At 43.1% G+C, this 22028-nt stretch overlaps 1 protein-coding gene across 6 annotated transcripts in view; it reads right to left on the reverse strand.

Annotated features, from left to right (window-relative positions):
* RAPGEF5 (Rap guanine nucleotide exchange factor 5) overlaps positions 1–22028 on the reverse strand; it is a 161370-nt gene that overhangs the window by 41337 nt on the left and 98005 nt on the right. For all 6 annotated transcript variants that reach the window (XM_040547900.1, XM_040547901.1, XM_040547902.1 and 3 more), the window contains one exon: positions 21722–21810. In XM_040547900.1, the coding sequence (XP_040403834.1) occupies positions 21722–21810 (89 nt within the window). The remainder of the gene's footprint in view (positions 1–21721; positions 21811–22028) is intronic.

Here is a 22028-nt window from a genome sequence, read left to right on the forward strand (position 1 = left end):
TAAAGTTTATCACCATTCTGAACAGAAATCTCTTTCACTTTGCACTGTACAAATCCATTGTGAATGGTTGTGCAAGAATAATAGAAAGATTTAAGGGTTTTTTAGACCTGTATTCCACATTAAATTGGATTACAAGAAAATACAGATAAAGTACTGGAATGCAAGTCTTTTTCCATTTTATGCAAAGTGGGTGTTCAGCTTTCTCTGAGGATTCGGTGGAGGAGACCAAACCTAGATGGAGAATGCAGAGGGGAAAAAAAAAAAAAAAGAAAAAAAAAAAGCCAAAAAGCCTGAAAGAACAAGCTTCTGGAATTCACAGTTAATTCGTAAGTTAAAACTACTCTTAATGAGTTTTTACAGTGTCAAGTTCACAGCCCTTACTCATGCAGTTGTGGCTTTCACTATGAGTATGTGAAGAACTAAGCAAAAAGGTGAAGAACTCATGTCTTGGATTAAAAGTATTACTCTCCAAACCCTCGGCTTTCCAAGCCAAGGAAATGGCTAAATGCTATTACTCTTCAATTTACCTCTCATTCTCAGAAATGTATCAAACAGGAAGAGATCAGAAGATCTTCTTCATCCTGAGGCATGTTAAAACCTGAGTATGATGTATTTGGTGGGCAGTGCACAGGAACTCCAGCAACATAAACTCTTAGTTGGGGTTACACACATTTCTTAAACATCAATGCAAACTCTTAAATTTAATGCAGGATTTACACCTCTTTGCTGCTTGTTGCGGCAGGGTGGGGGACACTGGGGGGGGAATGTGTTTTAGATAACGTACACACACACACACAAAAAAAAAGAAATTACAGCAGCTGTAACCCTTCATCTATGCCATCTCTTATGTGTGACTATGGCAGGCAAAGACAATGGTATGAGCATATAGACAATGGTATGAGCATATGGACATCTCCTGTCAAGTTCCTTATGTTAATGAACTAATCAGTGTTAACCAGAATTCTGAATTTAAAAATCACCAACAACTTCAAAATTTGTTCTCATTTGCATTCACTGTGTCATCCCTACCTTGCATGACCAGCCACTTTTCCTTAGCATTTAGTGAGGCTCATCCTACTGAGTATATTAGAAAAAAAAAATCCTTCAGTGTTTTGTCTTGCTATGTATGACTGAAATGTTGGACTCAACAATGCTAATGTATCTTGTGACCTCAAGACACACACCAGAAAATTGTGGGATTTTAAAAATTATTATTTTTTTTTAAATAAAATACTCATAGATGGGATTAGCAATACCATAATGCTCAGAAACAGTTAAAACTCGTATTTCTCACAATTGTAGAAAAGCATCCCTACGAGATAGGGTTACAGCTGGGCAAACAGACAGATGAAATCCCCATGCTTGAGTAAAATGGATTCTGATTGCTTACTGTTCTGTAGGGAACAGACATTTTTTGCTATTTTGAATATGTACTTACTGAGTTCAAATTAAACTAGATGAGAGCCACAGAAATGCATTTGCAAGTTTTTATGCCTCTCAGTGCTGAAAGCTCTTAAGTTTGACAAATTTTTTGTCACCCCTCTTCTCCCCTCCATAAAATGTGAAAAATTATAATCACACCTCAAGGTGGAAGCTGCTACATGTAGTCTCTTTGGTTCACATAATACTATGTAATGCCCTGAAACCTTTCAGCAATGCAAATGCATGTCCAGCAAGTTGTAGCTAGTAATCAGAAAGTTGCTCGTTCTGCAGAAATGGAAAAACGATCTGAGGGCAACTCCTTTTAAAGATAGAAGTTTCTCAATATTCTGTAATTCCACAGTAATTTACTAAAAATGTCAGGATGTCCCTGAGTACAAACAGTAAATGCAAACTGCTATCATTACTATCTGATCTAGCAAGATACCATTCATGACGACAAGGATGCTGAGTAGTCCCAAATCCCCCTTGCCTTCAACAGATGGCAGTGGCACTCAGGACCTCACAGGATTAGCCCTTAATCCAAAAATCAAATACTCCAGAAATGCTATGCCAGACATAGGGCACAGCTTGAAGCAAAAAATGAAAATCACGTTGAGAAATAAAGGTCAATATATAATTTGCTGCTAATGTATTAAAACAATTATAGTAGTTATGTCATATAACCACTGAAGCTCTGAGAAATCAATGCACAAAGGAATAAAGAGCAAGGCATTTATTTCTGCCGTTAGGTTAGAAAAAGAAAATATGTAAGGGCAAGATATTTAACCTGTACAACCAGAATTTTTATTAGAGCACAAAAATCAGAACTAGGAATAATTTCTAAGGTCACCTCCCAGTGATTTCTGACAGTATTTTAACATCTGCAGAATTAATCAAACACATTCTGTCTGGTAAGGTCAAAGATCCTCCTGAAGTTGCATTCCAGTTGCTGCTATCATACATACTGGAGCAGCTTCATATTTTGTTAGAGGGACAAAAAGCCCTGAAACCACAGGCACAGAGCAAATGTCAGACTTGTCTAGCTTTAATGAGGCACTAATTTTTTTCACATAGTCATCTGAAATCTGAAGATTTTTTTTCTCCCCCTCCAGGTAGGATGGAGCCGTGGTGATTAATGTGCAGCTATAATGGTCTGGGTTATTTGAAGTTATTGAACAAATCCACTACACCTTATACATTTTTAAGTATTAGAAATATTGCCTATAGCTCTCATCCTAAGATATTGCTACTTTTTTTTTTTTTTTTAAAGAAAAAGCCCTTAACTATTGTAACTAAACCACTCAAGCCTTCCATGCAGTGAAACTTCAATTGACAGCAGGCCGAGATATCTAAAAACATGTGCAAGGTATTCCCACCAGCCTAGCTGCAGAAAGCAGCCAGCCCTTGCTCGCCTCTCCAGTCTCCTGAAGTACTTGAGGAAAAAAAAAACACCATCCTCTCCTTCCATTGATTGTTTCTAATAAGCCAGCCAGGCCAGGAGTGCCTGGAGCAGCAGGATGGAGGATAAAAGATTTAATAGTTCCCTTTCATCTTTCTGCCTGCAGCCAGCTGCCTCATGGGGCAGGGGAGATGGGCATGCAGCACTAACAGCACAGCACACTGGATGGTCCTCGCTTGTTCTTCACCTCCAGCAGGCACACAGCCTGGCACCCCCATCACCCACTTGTCTTGGTGAAAGTCAGACAAGCAAGTGTGAGACAATTTCTACTTTTTCTCTTTTACCTGGATTTCTTTGTATCCCTGCCCTCACCCACACCTCCAGGCACCCAAAGAGATGCCAGGCTCTCCAGCCCCAATCCTCAATGACACAATGTCCAGGTGCCACTGTCACCGCCTCAGGGGGCCAAGAGCTAGACTGGAAAACCTACTGCTCAGAAAAAGTAACCTTCAGATCTGCTCTCATATCAAATACATAAATGTTGTCACATCTTAAAAACGAGATTGGGAGTTCTTCATTTTTGAGTCTGCAACTTGAACTACTTTAAAAGGGCCTAATTTTCAAAGACATTTCCCAGAATAAGAACCCAAATTTTCTGTTCATGTCCCCAGTACAACATCTATAAAAATAAATGAGTAATTAAAAAAAAAATACTAATTGGCAGTATTTTCAAATACTACTGCCACCTAAATTTTTAAATGTAGTATCTAATGACAGGCTCTAAACACCACTACATTTGGACAATATCCAGTCGAGTCAATTAGAATGACAAGTAAAACATAGGGATCAGAATATATTCCACACTGGAGCATCACATGGGTAAAGAACAAGCCGAAAGGCATGTGGAAATGCCACCTCTCAAGCTTTGCAGGTCAGGTGCAATGCCCAGAATTCAGCGTGCAGCCTTACCCCCACCATCCGCTGCTAACTGCTTTCCATACCAACTAGAGCAATAGGTCCCTGGAGGGAACAGAAATGTACAGATCTGCTCTGTGTATTTTGAAAAGTGTTTAGCAAGAAACTTTGATCCATTATTTTCCCCCTACAAAGAAGCAAGGGGAAATTTCTTTGTGCTTCAGCCTGGGGAAGGAGATATAAGAGGAATCTTGTTTGCCCCTGGGACCCAAATTATCATAAATATGCTAAGCAGTGCGAGTTCCACAACACGTGGCACAGGAGCACGTGCAATAAACATCACCATGTCTCTTCAGGGACGCGGAGAACGACAAAGCCTCCACAGGCAAAAAGATCCTGGCTTCTACAGAGTTGGCAGAACTGCATAGAAAGGGAATGATAGTGTTTGCATCCAAATGAGAACCACGGGATTTGGTCCAAGCCTCCGCATAAAATGGCAATAACATGTACGGGACTAACGGACAGATAACTCACAGATTTTTCTTCCAGCGCGCCAAATAGCAATGCACTGGGTCAAATGACATGTTTGGCATATAGGGTTTCAGATGAGGTTAGGGTCTCACGTTGGCAACTGTGGTCCTCCGCCACGCAGCCTCAGGCACAGTGACCCACATCCCAACATCTTCTGCCATATGGAGGCAAAAGGTACAGCGAAGGTGCCGCATGACTGGTGTGTGCACACATCTCCACAGAACAAAACCCCAACGATGAGTGTCAGAGCTCTCGTAGGGTAGCCATGGTTTGCCTCCCCACACAGTGAATGGGTTCCAAAAAACCCCAATATGTGTCATGATGGTGGTGTTAAGCCATAATTTTACATTAATTGTAGGCTTGCATACATGATACATGTCCTTAAATTATGAACCTGAAATTGCACTTGCAATACTGAGACACCCAAATCATTCCATTGAGTGGTTAACATGTAATTAAAGACAGCTTTTCTCCTTATTATTACTGACAATTATAATGAAAGACAGAGAAATAAAAAAGCCTTGTACATAGTCTGTATGTGTAGTAAGAATATCTAACAACTTCAAACTACAGAGTTGGTCAGTACAACCTTGTCCTGACAGCAGAATGAAAGAAAAAGAAAAGGTTCCCTCTTGCACTGTTTAAAGATCACACAGGGGTAGGTTAGACACAAGAAGAATAGACATTATTTGCTGCACAGCTGCTTGTGAGCATTAAAATACTTGCACAGCTACTTTATTCCCTGCAGCAGCAGAACTGTGTTACTGCACATGAACTTTTGGCTACTTCCATACACGGTTCTTCAAAGTTAGAAAGTGGGGATATTAAGCAATTACTTGACGAAAATCCAGTGGGGTGATTTTCTAAAGGTGAATACTCACTTTTGCCATTATTTCAGATTTTTTTGGTGCTACTTAATAACTTAGTTATAAAAAAATACAAACAGAAAACAACTCTCAGATAAACACAACTTTGCACTCCTGTAAGACAGTTTTTTCTATTGTATCCTTCTTTTTCAAGTCTTCTGAGACACTGTCTTTCATGCACAACCTGTAAAGCATCTAATACAAGAGATACATTATCTGTCCTGTAGAAATTTTTCAGTTTCCCCCTTCATCCGCCCTGCCAGCTGTTCTGTGGACTTTCATGGGGTACAAAGGAGTCTCCTTGGCTGAGATGAAATTGTACCTTCCTGCACAAGCATACTTGAATCTAATGCAGTGTTTAGGATAAAGATAAAAATAATAAACCACAATAATAGATATGATATTGCATTAAACTGGGCCTCTTTGCTCATGGGCTCATTGACCATGTTTCACCACCACACAAAAGCTGGCAGTGACTAGCATTTGTTACCATCTCTCGTTTCTATAGCACTTTTTGTCCAGAAGTGCCAGGATGGTTTTTGCAAAACACACAAGCCTTATTTTTCCAGTGTGCAGAGAAGGGGAGGCATGCAAGGGCTCAGCAGCAGCACCAGCTGTGGCAGGAGGTACTTGCCAAAGCCGAGATGACAAACCCAGGGTCCTCACTCCTGCCCTGCTTGTCAACACCAAATTTATCAAATTCAGACAGTGAACCCAATGCAAAGCGCCTTTCAATTTCAAATTTCCAAACTTTTTTCAAATCAAATCGGCAAAAAACAGCACAACTTCTACACCTTTACAACATATTAAATGTATTATGATTTTCTTCAGAATATCTTTTTCTTCATTGTTTTTTAAGGGATCATCAAGGCTCACACAAGTGAGCTGTCTGTACAGCTCTCTGTCAGTCTTGCTCTCCCCTACCTCCGTAACTTTTGAATCTGTTGACAAATTTCAACCAAATTTGGGACAGAGGCAGCAAATTCTCAAAGATACTAACCTGCTACAAATAATGAAAGTAAGTCCATCTGTAGAAGAAAGAGGGAGTCAAATTATTCTCTCATTCAAGTAAAGGCTGCACGTAAGCACAGCTATGTTTTCAGACATGAAACAACTCAGTCAGAAGAGATGAAGTCATACTGCCTCAAGCTGCTCCTGGTAGGGCTGTTTCTTTGATTAAAAGATACCATCTCCAGCACTGGGACTACTAGCATCACCGAGATATTCTCCTTATTTAAAATTCTGCAAACTGTGTCCATCCCAGTTTCTCTAACAAGGCGGCCTGTTGCTGCTATTCTCATCTCTGCTGCACCAGGCTGCTGTGTCTTGCCTTACTGCAGCCTAGAAATTCCCAGGGCAGAGCACTCTCTTACTTTATGCTTGCATAGCACCAGCCACAGACAATGAATGCCCATATATATGTAAAATGACAACTCAATATATTCCTGCATTTGTTTCTGCAAATAGCTGTGGTTATGTTTGTTTGTTTGTTTTTGTTGTTTTGTTGTTGTTGTTGTTTCCCTCATTAAACTGTTTTACTTATTCAGTTGGTTATTAAGGCCAATTATAAAAATCCATTTTTATTTTTTTTCCACTAAGAAGCAATATCCTTTCCATATCATTCTTAGTTATTCTACAGAAGATCACCAGTTACATGATGTCTGTCTCCTTAAAAAGACTGCAAGCACTTGTCCACGGGCACAACCTGGTAGCTGATAGCTTCTTTCAGCTTATATAGCAGTGAGCCTGTGTTTACTTTTATTGAAAGTCTCTGCAGGAGAAGGTAGCAAGGCATCTTAAAGGAAGACTCTGAGGATTACATACATCTCTTCAGCTAGCTAAATACCTCCTATAGAAAAACATACATTTAAAAGCATATTTCCAAATCATTTTTCAGAAACACATCAGCAGTTACAGTAAACATACAGGAGTTGGAGTCAATTCTATTAGGAGCTGCTGTTTCAAAGACACAGCAGTCCACATCCCAGAAGGACAATGAAGTACAATATGCAAGCTCATTTAATCACTGTATCCAATTACATGGAGGAATAAATCATCACGCACATAACTATGTCTGAATTTTAAAAAGTAAATAAATCATGAGTAGTCAAACCAAAAGCTGTGAATCTCTGGATTCACAGATTAGCAGGGTAAGTGGTGCATTTACTTCCCATTTGAAATAAGAACATCCAAAAACCATTAACATCGCCTAATTATTTTAAGACAAATACAGAAGCTGCCCTTTTTCTGTTCAGTTTGGGGTTTGAATACGTAGACTGCCTTTTTCTGCAGTTGGTTACACAAAGTGGGGGTTTTCTAACCAATGCTCTTCACTGCCTTGATGTTGGTGGTTGTTCTAAGTTACCAGGTTTGGTTTCATTTCAGTGACTGTAAGCATTTCCCATTGGAAGCGACAATACCCCTACAGCACACAGACAGCAGGCTTATTTTACACTAACTCCTTTCACATATCCCAGGAGTCCACAAGCCAAATCCTCACAAACATTGACCTCAACTGAGCTTGTAAGTGGTCTAATGATGGACCTCCCTAGCCTCTCTGCCCTGATTGATGCCTAGGACTCCCCTTCTTCTGGAGGACTTCAGAAAAGAAGCAGGCACTTCTGCTAATCCCACAAATAACGGGGCTTTGGGCAACTGTTCTGGCCCTTTGCTGTTAAGTTCTACATGACAATACTTTCTAGGAGGCACTGAATTCTCTCCATTTGTCAAGAAAACCCAGTACAGCAGTTTCCACCAAAGCTGATGGCATTTTCATGTCTTTCAGATGCTTTTAGAAAACTATTATTGAATATTTATCACTCTTTGTAATCAAATACATAGTTCTCACTTTCCAAACTGCATCTTACTAACCTGGATTCCCAGAACAGATTTCCAGTCCTTTAAACTGAGATGTTAAATCAAATGCCCTACGGCCTATCCGCATGTCAAAACCCTCAACTGAATATGAAGATCAGACTCATTAACACTAACAGAATCTGCATGCAGACATCAAAGAAAAAAAGAAAAAGAATAAAAAAAACACTGTTCAAAATATTTACAGAAGCTCCATAAGCAACCCATGAAATGTGCTGAAACTTTTGCCTAGGGAGAGGGGCCACTAGACTGAAGAGAGTAGGAAAAATTCCCTTAAGCCAGCAACACCACATTGAACTCAGGAAAATGCTTTTGTGCCACTTTGCAAGAGAAAAGACATATTTGGGATTACTGAAGGGGTTGGGAACACATGGGGAGAGGCCGTGCTTCTGCTGGTGCAGGCCCTCCGGTTCAGCAGGCCTGGGCAGGCAACCTGGTCCCCACAGAGTCAGGGAGAGCCTGAAACTCAAGCTGCTGCTACACAAGGAAGCTGCAGGCAAAGTGTCCTTTCCTCCTTAACCCTCCCAGGACTGACAATCCAGACCCCAAAAACTCCATGTATGTGCTTGGGGGCTTCTGCCCATGCCAAGCTTCAGGTGGCCAAAGGGCAGGGAGAACATGGGACGCAGAGGGCAGAGAGGACAGCAAGGGGCCTGCAGCGCAGCACGTAGCGGGATGGAAATGAGATGGAGGAAACAGAGTACAGGGATAAAATGTAGTCACCTGGAGAGGCTAAATATTTTCATTTGCCCGTTATTTGTGGTTTCCGTGCTTTGGGGCACGCAAAACATCACTGTACACTCACTGCTGCTTTGAGGATTTGAAGGAAAAACCCGTGACAAGAGGATCTTACAAATGCTATTTGTTTGTGGCTGTTTTCTGCCGTTGTTTGTTTGCTGCTTCCAGCTTGTGGCCGTGCATCCCGTATGCTGTACTAACAGTAACAACAAACAAAATCGTACAGACAAGGCTCGCTTTGGGGTGGGGAATGAAACCCAACAAAGGCTTCATTATTGTATTGATACTGGGGCTCTGAAGTCATGACTGGGAAAGAACAAAACCAGTATCTGGATTTCTGTTTGTAGCTGTAGCGGTTCCTAGAGACAAATCCTAAGAAATGAGGGTGGGGGGAGGTTAAAGAAAAGCAGGTTGTTGAATCGGTAGGGCCTGGTGGGCAGGAGGAGGAGGGATAACAGCATGGGGGGACGCAGGGTGCAGAAAACAGGACAGAAATTGAAAAGCAATAGAAGGTGAGGTATAACGGCCTCCAGCAATCCTGGGTTAGACAGCATGATTTCTCCATGATTACATCCCTAATTCTGGCAATTTATATCTCCATCAAAATTCAAGTTCAAGCAAAGGAATAAAATCACAATTCATCCCAACTGTTGTCACAAGAAAACATAAGTTTTATATTATAGCTTCCATCAAAATTAGATCCATCAATGCTTCCATTTTATTTGCATTGATCTATTTTTTCCAGTCCTCCCACCCCCCAATTTCTTTCCCCTCAGTGCCCTTGAAAACAAGCCATCACATTTTTACTTCAGACACAGAGTACTGATTTGGTGTCGGAAAGACCTCGCAAGCATTTCTAACTGAGACAAGGTCATCTCACGATCTCAGTCTGACTCAGGAGACATTATATGAGCTACTGCCACAGCTACAACTCGGATAGGTATTTTTCACCTCGTCTGAGAGATGGGAATACCAATTTACTTTATTGCAGTAACTGATGCTATTCTGAAAAGCTTTCTGCCAGAAGCAGCTATAGTCCATGAGTACAACTGACACATCATGAGAAACCTTTGGCTGCCAAAGTGGTGTAATTCTACTCCTATTTCAACCTGTGAAAGGATCAAAATTGTCTTAAAAAAACATGCAGAACTGTCTCCAATGCCAACCACATAGACTCCCCTAAAAGGCGCTATATAACCCTGCAAGTAAGCCAGATCAAGCCTTTCCTTCTGAAAAAGCTGTCGCAATTTAAAGCCTGCATTGTGCATCAACTGAAACTTGTAAGCTCGTAAAGTTTCTGAATTTATGCAAAGTGCTTTTTGTTCCATTATTTCCTGTTTAGACAGGCACCTCAGCTTTCACTAAACTATTCCCATTACAACCATCTAGTCCTACATCCAATAGCTGATCTTCCGGCTTGCCCGTTAAAACAAAACAAAACAAAACAAAAAACCAGCAAGATAGCATAAACCAGATCAGAATACCAGCCAACCACATTCAGCATGGAGCCAATGTGGCTGTAAGTAACTGTTGTCACAGCTGCTCTTTCCCCTTTTTTTTTTTTTTTTAACTCAGTCATGGTAGAGAGCACCAGCCAGAGCTAGCGCAAGGCACAGCCGAGCTCCATCACACTTCATAACCCAATGCATGTTACAAAGGAAATAGGAAGAGCAAGGACAGAACTTTGTGGAGGACGAAATAGAGAAGCAACAGCAGTCAGAATCAGGACATTGCAGCCACCACTATGGAGCTGCGTTACTTGGGGTGAAAACCTACTTTTCTGGCACCAGCATGCCTATCCCACAGACAAGAGTTCTCTTGCAATAGTGTTTATTCAACTATACAACAAGCACAGGCATTTGCTGCTGTAATCCAGCTCGGGGGGAGCACTTATTAAGGGAGGTCTTAAGAGCCCGCAGAAAGCCTCATCAGGCACTACACATACGGAAATAACCAGAAATCTGTTCCAATTAATGGCTCACAGATAGGTCCTGGGTCATGGCTTTTTGTTCTTAATTTCTCTGGGTGTCCTCTGAGCACAGAGATTTACAGAAAATGCTAAAGTGAACGGTTGGAAATAGAACAACTGCATCAGCATACTGTACAACAAAGTATCACCGAATGGTAATAACAGAGGGTATGATAGGTAGCTTAGTAAAGTAATGATAATTGTAGTTTGGCTATCGTCCAAAACAGCCCTGGTCCTGCTCACAAAAAGACCAAGGCTGCTACTTCCATAATACTGTGAAACTGTTTGAACTGAGGGCATGTTAAGGAGGATTGCGGGGGAAGGAGGAATTAACAGCATGAGAGTAAATTTAGTTCACAAGGGGAAAAAAGCAGCTTTGAATAACAGATTTCTTTCAGCTTTTTCACACACAACCTCAAAGCACAGGTCTTCAGTCTGCCAGTGAATCCATCCTTCCACCCTGTGGGCGGGGAATGAACACGCTCTTTATATTCCTCAGAAAATGTTAATCTCACAAAAAAATCATTGTGTTGTAGTGACATTGAGCACTGGAAACACTGGAATTCAAAGCCTGAAGACAGTGCATGAACTGTATTCTTGGACTCAAAGATGCAGCAAGCATTTCAAGATTTTATGTTTTCAGCATTCCTACAAGAAAACTCCCCCACCTATGCAGTCATCTTCCCCAAAAAATCTTTCAGAGAACCGTATCCAAGATCTACAACTTTACACAGAGGCAGATCTCAGAAAGGAGGGCTTTGCTCTGTTCTGCAGACAAGCTTTCTACTTAGCAGCCATCACACAAAGTGCTAATAGCACGACAGGAGTCATTAATGTACAAACACCCCTACTTATGTCGGCAGGCGGTGAATCGCTGTGATGTGGGAGAGGAACGCACAAAGAGAGCACTGAAAATATCATCCAGCTTTCAGCAGTCTGCAGCAGTGAGAGGCTGCAGATCAGGGTTTGAGAATGAAAAGCCTGAGGAAGGAAGGAAAGGAGGACAACACTAAGTGGCGAGGATGAGTAAATACTGAAGGAAGATGCTGGACCTGTGGTGAAGGGCACCGTGGCTGGGGTTCCCAAAGAACTGCACAGTCGGTGGCTCCTGTTGAAGGAACAGGATGTGCAGATACAACACAAGAAGCAGCAATGCTGATATTTTGGTTTTGCCTTTCCAGTTCCTACTCTCACTGTTAAACAACCTGTCAACCCGCACACAATCTGCTGCTGCTCTTTAAAGGGTCAGTAATACTTATTTTATTTCAGACTTAAAGAAACACTTCACTCCTCCACCACCCCCGACAAATCGGTGGCTGCAATAAGAGACATTCTCTTATTAATCATGTCTCGCTTCTTCTCTAGTGGAAACAGTAGCTTCGAGATAACTGGGTATGTTTTAGAACTAGTCAACTTCATGAGCCACGTTCTGGGAAAACCTGAAGACAGGGTTGTATGTAGGGGCTGAGAGGACCTAGAAAGTCATGTCAGCTTCACTGTAAGGATTGTCCGCTCCTCCTTTCATATATTTCTCATTGGTGGTTTAAATCCATTGCTGCAGGGGAACTGAGCCCAAGTAGACAGGAAACTAGTAAGAGCACAGTTTAGACTCATCTCACCATTTGGCTGCATCTTTGCATCAAGTCCACATCAGCATTGACCTTCTTCGTTTAGACATCCTTATGGATCCCTAGGACATGGTCCTGTCTCCTCTGCTCCTTCTGCCCAGCCTCCCAGGGGACAAGGCTCATGCTTCCCTCCAGCTGACAGATAATGGAGGATGGCCACGGCAGATGATGTTGCACTGTGTTGTGTACTTAACGGGGCTGAACTCTGGTCTGCATCTGCAGGGCATGACATGGGTTGCAACAGAAGAAATCTGGCATGTTTTGCCTCCAAATTTGCAGCTGTCAAACTGAGCAGACCTTCTGTACAGCATTTAAGCCAAACGGAATCAACCCAACTGACTGGCGTCCTAAGACATCTGCCTTGTCAAGAGAGATCTCTTTGGTACCAACACTGTGCAGCAATTCAGTTTTCATTTTTGCCCATATGGCCCTCAGTCTTAACCATCAGATCTGAGAACACTAGTTATTTCTGCTATGTTTGACTCTGACCAGCCACTCTTGAATTATTTGAAAAAGACTCAAGCTAAGAAGTACATTAAGAGGCAACCTCTACTACTCTTTCATCACTAAAATACAAGCACTTTTATAAAATAAAATCGTGCAAGAATTTTTCTATCCCTTTCATACTCACTTTTTGGCTTAACAACACAAGACAATCAACAATGATCAAAAGTACTATTCTGAAAAAAAGTTCCAAAAGAATATTTCTCAAATATACAAACGTTTCTCTACAGTCTCAGCTACGTAATGCATATATTAATTTGAAGATACATATGACCACATGTCCTTCCATACATATGAAACATTTACTCATTGGTTTGGTAATTCATTTCTATTACCTAGACTTCCAATGACATTAGGGCAAAAATGATCTGATTAAAACTCTTTAGGGCCACACTTGGTTTTCCAGAAATCTTACCAAATTCCCAGTGTCAAGGCAACCTGTCTCACAGGTAACTCATCAAAATGTTTACATCATCCAAGTCCACTCCGCAGTACAACGAGTTAACATATTCTGCCTTTTACAACTTAAAAAGAGCATCTTTCACTGTCGGAAGAAAATTATTCACCCTTAAAAAGTTCTCCTGCTAGACCTGTGCTTGTCAATTCCTTTCTACTTATATCGCAAAGATTATCAAGCCCCCTTACAGTACTTATAATGTACATCTTCATAATAAATTATTTCACACTAGGCTTTCATGGTATTTCCTTATCACTTTCTCACATAGCAAAAGGTGACAACTAGCTATAATGAACCACAGAATTAGAGGGGAAAGTCTGAGAAACTAAGGATATTATGATCTAATTTACCTCAAACACAAAATACATGAAACAGCTGCGGCCTTACCGTCTCCCACCAGAGCTATTCGTGCACAGGGTACTAAAAGTTTGTTTAGGCGCAAGAGGTGCCAAAAGGTGCCTAGGTGCTCCTGGGCACGCTGAAACCATGTGTTTGCTTGATGGCTACCCTCAGTTCCCTTCCTTCCTTGAAAGGGTCTGCTTTGCTAGGTAGGCTTACCCTATGAAAATTGTTTGAGGTGATGAACTGTAAAATACCACCAGCTTCTACAGAGAGAGCCCTGACTGCTGAGACAACAGGATGTGCATCATTCCCAGGCTGACTTCAGGAAACCGTGCAGCAGGAAGGGAGCAGGCAGAAGTGTCTGCCCACAGCACCATGAGCAGGACATTGCCCAGTGTGAGCAGAGGGCGGAGGATTTTAGACCTCACTGGATACAACGGTGCAATAGTCCAGGAGCAGCATTTAGCATTATCCGCCTTTCCAAGAGAATTCCCTAAACTAGTGCCTGAGCACAAACAAAAAAAGCAACAACCTTTTTCAGGCTCTGCATCCTCACTTCCCAGAAATAACTGCATGAAATCCTGCCAGGAGACGGTATCTTTGACACATTCCCCTTGCTGGCATTTCCTATTAGCCTAGGCACCACAGCGTGTGACACGCTGTCTGTAGTGAATCCCAGACACGACACTCCTTCTGCAGGCTGATTCAGCTCACTAACGTGACAGAAAATAACCCCAGAAAAGGGAAATAGATAGTTTCCTATGACGATATATCTACTTGGCCCAAGGTCAAACCAAGAATATCAGAGGAGAATGGGCTACATGACGGTGACCAGGTGGACCAATGGAGGATGTCACGTCTCCCCATTTGAGCAGAAGCCAGTGCCTTGGTCCCAACCCAGGGCAACTGCCTCCCTGGTCCCAGCTCCAGGCACCAATGGGCCATTCAGCACACTCAGCAGAAAACTGCTCACCCTCTGCTGCCAGTTGAGCTGGTACCTTGCTCAGCTGATCCAGCTGCAGGAACCAGTGCCTTATAATGTATACATAACCTTAAATTCTGATCCACTGATTGCAAACTGCAACGTGCTGCATGCAAAGCACCTGGTCAGATCAAGGATCCCCAAAAAACAGAAACAGGTCTTGGACAGGGGCCAACAGAGGATGTCCAGAGGAAGAAAAATACAACAACAAAAAATACAGAAAAATGACAAATACCAAGTTGTCTTTCTCTCTCCATTATACCCTCCAAACTTCCAGCAACTGGCAGTGTAGACTTCCCAAATAGAAGTTATATTCACATCATTGCAGTTTGGGATTTTTTGCTATGACTATGCCTTATTTGTTTTCAAACCCTTCCAAACCTTGGTTTCCACAAAATACTCGCAACAATGAGTTTCACAGTTTAGTTGTGCAGCATATTAAAGAACAAACAAAACAAAAAACCAACCACCACCAACAAGCTCCTTACTAGTTATAAAACCAAAAATTTCACTGTATTACAAAACACTTCCTAATTATAAGAAGCAACGAATAATCTTTCCATATTCACCTTCCCCACACAAACCATGGTCTTATAGACTGCACCATACCCCCTCCTTTACAGATACTGCTTTCTTATTCTGAACAGGCCTAGACTATTTAGTCTCTGATACATTTAATCTATACTTCTACTCACCCTTGCTGCCCTTTCATGCTTTTTCTAGTTCATTTACAACCTTTCTGAGCCATGGGAGAAGAAGGAACCATATTATACATATCATAGAGTTATACAATAGTGTAACTATGATTCTTGCTGGTCTTCTTTCCTAATTGCCCCAAATATCATTTTCCTTTTTCATCAATGCTGAACAAAATTTTCCAAGAACTATCTACACTGTCTCCAAAGACCTATTTTCTGCATGGTACTTGCTATTTCAGCACCTCCGCTGAATATGGATAATAAGGATTTCCTTTTCTCCATGTTAGAGAATTCATTACCTTGCATTTATCAAACTTGAATCTCATCTGCAATTTCATCACCCAGTTGTGCAGACTTTTACTCCTTTTATCTTTCTTCAGCCACAGGGCTCGTTTGAGTGGGCCCACTCCCAAACTCGTATTCCCAGTGCCACATTGCCCAATTCTTGTTACTTTCATGAGGCTATTTTTGAGTTGGATCTGCTTCCTGATCTAACCTACCTTGCAGAAACACCCCAGCAAAGCTTGTCAGTACTACAGTAGGATGTGACTGCTCAAACAGGCAGTCAGAGGCAGGGGTAATAGGGCATACAAGTACATAACCTTGCATGTCCACCAAAGATGAAACCATGGCTTCATTTATCATGAGATCCTCAACCAGTTAACATTATTAGGGCATTCTGTTACCTCAGTTTTCACCTCACACTCAGCAGCACCTCAGTCTCCAGCAGCAACTTCTCTCCATTTTGATCACTGACAAGTTACTCTTTCCTTTCCCTCAGCACCATAAACCTGCATGCATTTCTTCCTTCTGCTTTTATGGGAATGCTACCCATTTTCCCAGCGGAAAGCCATAATCTGAGGCTGCAGTTCGGCATATAATTTCAACTCCTATAAGTAAGTACGGCTGCTAGAGGGACAGGTCCTTCCCTCCTGCTGCCCTCACCTCTTTCCCACTCTGTGCAGCTCTCTCCCTTGTGGCAGGGACAAAAGTTGTACCTCTGACAGATTCAGTGGATCAGGAAAATGATCAGTCTTAAAACCAGTAATTTAGTATTTCCTGGGTTGGTGTCAGCCAGGATCCACAGCAGGCTGGACCGGCAGAGGGATCAGTGCGGCAGCAGGAACGAGTGGCTGCGGAAGGCTGAGCCGCTGCTTTCAGCTGTAGCATCAGTTTATGCTGGAATAATGGATTGGTAAAATGACAACCTTATTGCTTAGATGCTCCGCAAATAGGACCATTTCTTTTAATTGGCATCACATTTCCCACCTTCCTCTGCCACTGAAGCTGATTTATATGATAGATTACACAGCACTGTTAGGAGTTCAGCAATTTCATATCTGAGTTCCTTTAGAAGTCTTTGGGGAGTAACATCCGATCCCAGTGATTTGTAACTATTCATTTTATTGATTTATTCTAAACCTACTTCTACTGACACTTCAATTTGAGACAGCTTAGACTCATTGTGCATGAAGAAATGGTCCTGCCCGGGAACCTCCCCGAGTTCCCTCTCACTGAACACCGAGATAAATGATTGCTTCAGCTTTCTGCTCTTGTCACACTGATGTTGCTCCTTGTACGTTAACTCTGCTAAACTCCCGTTCCTCAATATGGGCATGGCAGTAATATGTATTTAGTCACCTCAGTTCACCCACTTTTCCCAATACTTTGGGGAAAAGTTTACAAAATCAGTCAGAATGATGACAGACAGCATTTCAGTACAAATGACTAGTGAGAGGTATGGCCAGCAGACTATTATTCTCTCCATCCTAAAAGCCGGAAAATCGGATCACAAACCGTTAGGCAAATATTTACTCTCCTTGACATTAGCCCCCATGCATGAGATATACTCATGTTGATTTTGTGGCAGTCACAGGAGTACGCTTTACGACACCTTTTACTCATAAAGAACAAGGCATAGTGAGCAAAAGCATTCTTTACAACAAAGAAACAACAAGCAATCAGATTTTTTCTAGGATTATTAAATAAATGACAATACCCAAGAGAGGCAGCGCTGTAACCCTTTTTGGCAGGACCATTTAGCAGCTCTCTGACTACATCTGCTTGTGTAAGACAGTACCATTCTCCTAAAAAGTCACATACAGTTCCTCAGAGGGTGCCTTACCCAACGTCAAAGATCTGTATTTGGTCCAAGTGTAGAAGCAATGGATTAAACAAAGGTAACCTAAATAAGGTAACACTTCCAGTACAAATAGGCATGGTCTGAGAGCATCTCCTGCATGCTAGGTTATGATCTGAAATCTACAACTGCTTCTGTGTGAAGGGAGAGTTCCCACTAATCCCAGGACCATCTACAGCCCCAAATAAAATGGCATAGCATGGTACGAAGGTCATTACTCTTTTTCTCTCCTATTCTGAAGACATTCAGATTACACTTTTCCACACTTATTTGAGCTAGGTCATGAGGATTCATCCTCTTTTTCTGTCCCATTAACCCTTCTCCAGGTTTTCATCACCTGCCATCCTAATTTCTGCAATAGCCTATCTGACAACAGTATCATGCCTCTCCTCTCACCACAATCCCTTTCACTGAGTCCATTAAAAAGATCCATCAGTTAAGATGGACACCATCACGTTGCTCCAGTCACACCATTCCTCTTTTACATCCTTTCTACAGATCTCCCACTGCTTCTTGCCCTCAAAGACCTTCACTAATCAGTCTTTTCTCCCTACTCACTCTCCAAAAATGAATCCCACGGTAGGCAGTTAAAAGGAAGGTAGTGTCATTTGACATGGTGAGGGGAGATGATGTTCTGTTTCAGCAATGTTCAGCTTAAGCTGCTTGAGAGAGATGGTCCAGTGGATGGAGGGAAATGGCCCGTGGGATGCAGGCAGGCCTGGGGAAGTACCGGCACTGGGTCATTCCAGAGGCCATCAAACATTGAATGCAATCACTCTGAAGCAGGATGGTATGTTTGAATAGCGACCAGCCAGAGGATAATCAAAGACTAGATGAGATAATATCCAGGGAAGGAAATGCTGCTCATGTCCAGGAAATAAAAGCTTTTGCAGGAAAAGACAACAATTTTTAAAGTGTTGTAGTTATCAGGAAGGGATTAGAGATCTCGAGACACTAAGATTTGGCCTCTCAGAGATTACTCGTTCAAATCCTCATCCTTGATGAGGATTAGCCAGGAGGTATGCCTAGCATTTTCTGCCTGAATATTGACATATACGAAGGGCCTCACTGTTCAACTCTTAAAACTTCCAACTGCCCTCTAAACTATGCACTCAGCAGACACCCCCAGTGACTCCAACAATCAGAAATGATTCAAAAAAGTTGTTAGTTACAAAAACAGAAAAATTTTCAGCCGTCTCACAGTAGGTAACAAAAAGAACAGCTTTCTTTGCGGGTACGTGACAGGTTATAGCAACTCAACGAGCTGAAAACCTTCTCCCTTTGAGATGGAGGACTGTAGGTTTGTTGTGGCATCATCTTAAACTACAAGTCTCAGTTTAAGATGATGCTAGAGAAACTCACATATAAGCCTAATATAGACATCTCCAAAAACCCCTGTCATTAACCAGTTATTAGGTACAAAAGTTTGAGGAGTTTTGCAAACCTCAGGCTTTCAAGACATCCTTGCCAGCAGAAGTCATCCGAGCTACAGGCTAGTCTGGGTGTGCACACTGCAATGTCCCTTTAGCATCCTCAGTTGCTGTTAACAGTGTTCAATCTCTTCAGGCTGGGTGAGAGAAGGTGCCCCCAACTCTTTATTTTGGCAGCTCTTGTGAAAGAGGAATGCGTAAGGTATCTTACTACAGGTTTAGTGGCAGCTGAAGGGAGCCTTGAGGCCTGGGCTGGCCCACAGTTAAATTTGCTCCAGACCAGCCCCAAAGCTCCCCTTTAATCTCCCAGCAAAAAACAAACAGCTACCTGCTGACTTGGCCTAGGAAATGGAGGGTGACTGGAAGCAATACGTGGAGCATCATTCAGCCATGTCAGTGTTTACAAAAAGCTGTGCTCTGTGACCACGTTAGCCCCAGGGGACAGCGGATATTTGCTGTTATGACCACTGAGAGCTGCTCTTATCATTTGCTGTACAAAAGGTGGGAACGAAAACATGCAGAACACCCCTCCCTGGGAATCAGTGCAAAGGGTCAAACAGAACAACAGCCCCATATGCACGAGCATATGTGACCACTGCTCTTTCCCATATTCCATACAGCACAAATAAGCAAACCCGGCTGGGGGCTGCAGGGAAAACAGGAGGCCAAGGAAGTCATCCTACAACTGGAAAACCGACAGTGGGAGCAGCAGCTGGGTACAACAACATCGTCCTTTTATGTTCCACAAAGCCATGCCTGTGAAGACACAAACTTACAGGACCCTGCAACTCAACCATCCTCTGAGATGGGCCTGCCTGGAACTACAAAAATTACCTACAAAGGACAGCAAATCCAAGCAGATAAACAGCAGAAGGATGCCTTCAGGTGCACGTGCAAAGATGTGCATGTGCTCACTATACAGCCAATATCCCATACCCCTTTACATCAGTTCCTACCCAGTCTGCAGAACAGACTGATCAAAACCATCACAGAGGCACCCACCTCACAAACGCTGGGAAACATAACTCCTGAAGGGTTTTATTTTGAAGACGTTCTATATTACCAGATGAATAAAGTCAGACAAAAAAAAAAAAAAAAAAAAAGGAACTACACAAGAAAGTGGAGGGCCACCGGGCAAGGTTTACCACACTTCGTTGTGGTGGCAAAAAAAAAATGAAACCACAACTACTTTGTTGCATCCCTCGGATCCAGCTAATCCTGGACACAGCAGAACTAATTGCTTCTTTCTCAAAGGAGATGTGATAAGGCAAGAAGAGGTGAGGAGAAGCCAATCAGCCTCTAAATACACTGCCATCTGCTAACAACCAGTCAAGTAGTGGCTTTAGCATTTGTTTGGAGGGCACTTTACCAGCCCCTCTCCCTAATAATAAGAACAGGTTTATGAACTGCCTCCCGGTGATGGGAGGGAGAGAGAGCAAAGAGGGGAAAAAAAGAAAAGGTAGTAAACGTGAGGATATGTTCAGCACCTAATGCTTTTTGTAAGGAGCGCTTTGTATTTTAAACCCCTGAAATATAATGTAGAACACTAGTAAAAATCTCATTGTTTTCCGGCAAGATTATGAGCTTACAAAAGAAGCTGGAGCAGTCCGTAAGGGCGGGTCGCTGATGTTCGTCAATGTGCAGGTGATAAACATTCATGGGGGAACTTATTCTGCATCCAACATTTGACCTTAAGGGGTCAACGAAGGACCCTCACTGCACTGCAAAGGGCTGGCTCAAGTAAATCACAGAGCTGGACTGACCGCATCTCTGGAAGCGAAACAATCAGAGCCTCTCTCTGCACTAAATATTAATGTCTAGGCAGACAAAAGCAGCACTAGGAATATCATATTATTATCGCCACCAGACACTCCATATATTTCTTCGGGGCATCCATTCATCTTTGCCAGGAATATGCCTATTGTCCCACATTAAACTAATGGCTTGTTCTGAGGACCCAGTCCTGACGTTCCTCTGGGAATCACAGATGTTATTTATATTTTCAGTCACTTAAAAGGATTAAATTGTGTTTATTCTCGGTAATCTCATTTGTAGAGGGAGAGATATACAGGCATCAGGAGTATGCATTTTAACCCTGTTGGGAACGGCCAAATGCCGGGCTCTATTTCCAGCCAGTTCTTCCTTGGCTCTTCAGAATTTGGGATCTCTGCAAATCTCACCAGCCTGGTGATTTTGGGACCTCTACAAGTCTCAGCAGCCCGGCCACTTCCATTCAAACTAGCTAGGAATTGCATGTTGCAGGCACTTCTGACAAGCTGCCACAGCAGCACTGGTGACAGCAAGCTGTGCGTATAGCCAAGAGATCCAGCTGAAAATTAAACTGCATGTCAAGTAGCCCGATCAATATAATAATTGCTCCAGGCTGGAACAAATTACAGGCTCCGGCTGAAGGCACCCGAGTAGAGAGCATCAGGCTGCACACGCCGTTATCCTGGCTTATGAGAAAATTTAGAAGCCTCCTTTATGAAACGGAAAACGTGCCGAAGCACTCGGGGGGAGCACAGCGAGGCTGCAGCGCTCACCGAGTGGTCCGGGGGACGCTTTAGGGCTCAGGACACATCTTGTGCGCTTACAGCCGCGAACAGCAAGCTACGCACAAGCCGCCTGCTGCTGAGCTGCGCCTCCCGGTGACCGCAGGCTCTCGTTGCCCTCTCTTTGCTCCCCCGGTTTGCACGGCGGGTGCCCAAAAGGCTGCAGCCGGCTTCCAGCCGCGGGTACCCGGGGCCGCCCCCCGTCCGTTCCCCCCCGTTCCCGTCCCGGGAGCGCTCCCCAGGGCCGGGGGTCCCGTCGGGGCTCGCTCCTTACCGGTGTCTTTGTCCTGCGCCGCTTCCAGGTGCAGGTCGCTCAGGAGATGCTCCAAAATCTTCTCCGGCGTCCCCGCCACCACCACGTACCTGTCGGAAAGCAGAGAATCCCCGGAGTCATCCTCGGTGGAGGACTGCGAGCGGCTGCTCCACTCGTCCTCCTCGTCCTCCTCGTCGATGTACTTGAAGTAGGGCACGTCGAAGGTGGGCAGCGGCCGCTCCCCCGCCAGCGCCTCGGGCACCCGCGCCCTGCCGCTGCCCATGGCCCCGCACGGCCCCGCACGGCCCCGCAGCGCCCCGGGCCGGGG

The sequence above is a fragment of the Cygnus olor genome, chromosome 2 (assembly GCF_009769625.2).
Source record: "Cygnus olor isolate bCygOlo1 chromosome 2, bCygOlo1.pri.v2, whole genome shotgun sequence".
In the NCBI taxonomy this organism is placed as follows: domain Eukaryota; kingdom Metazoa; phylum Chordata; class Aves; order Anseriformes; family Anatidae; genus Cygnus; species Cygnus olor.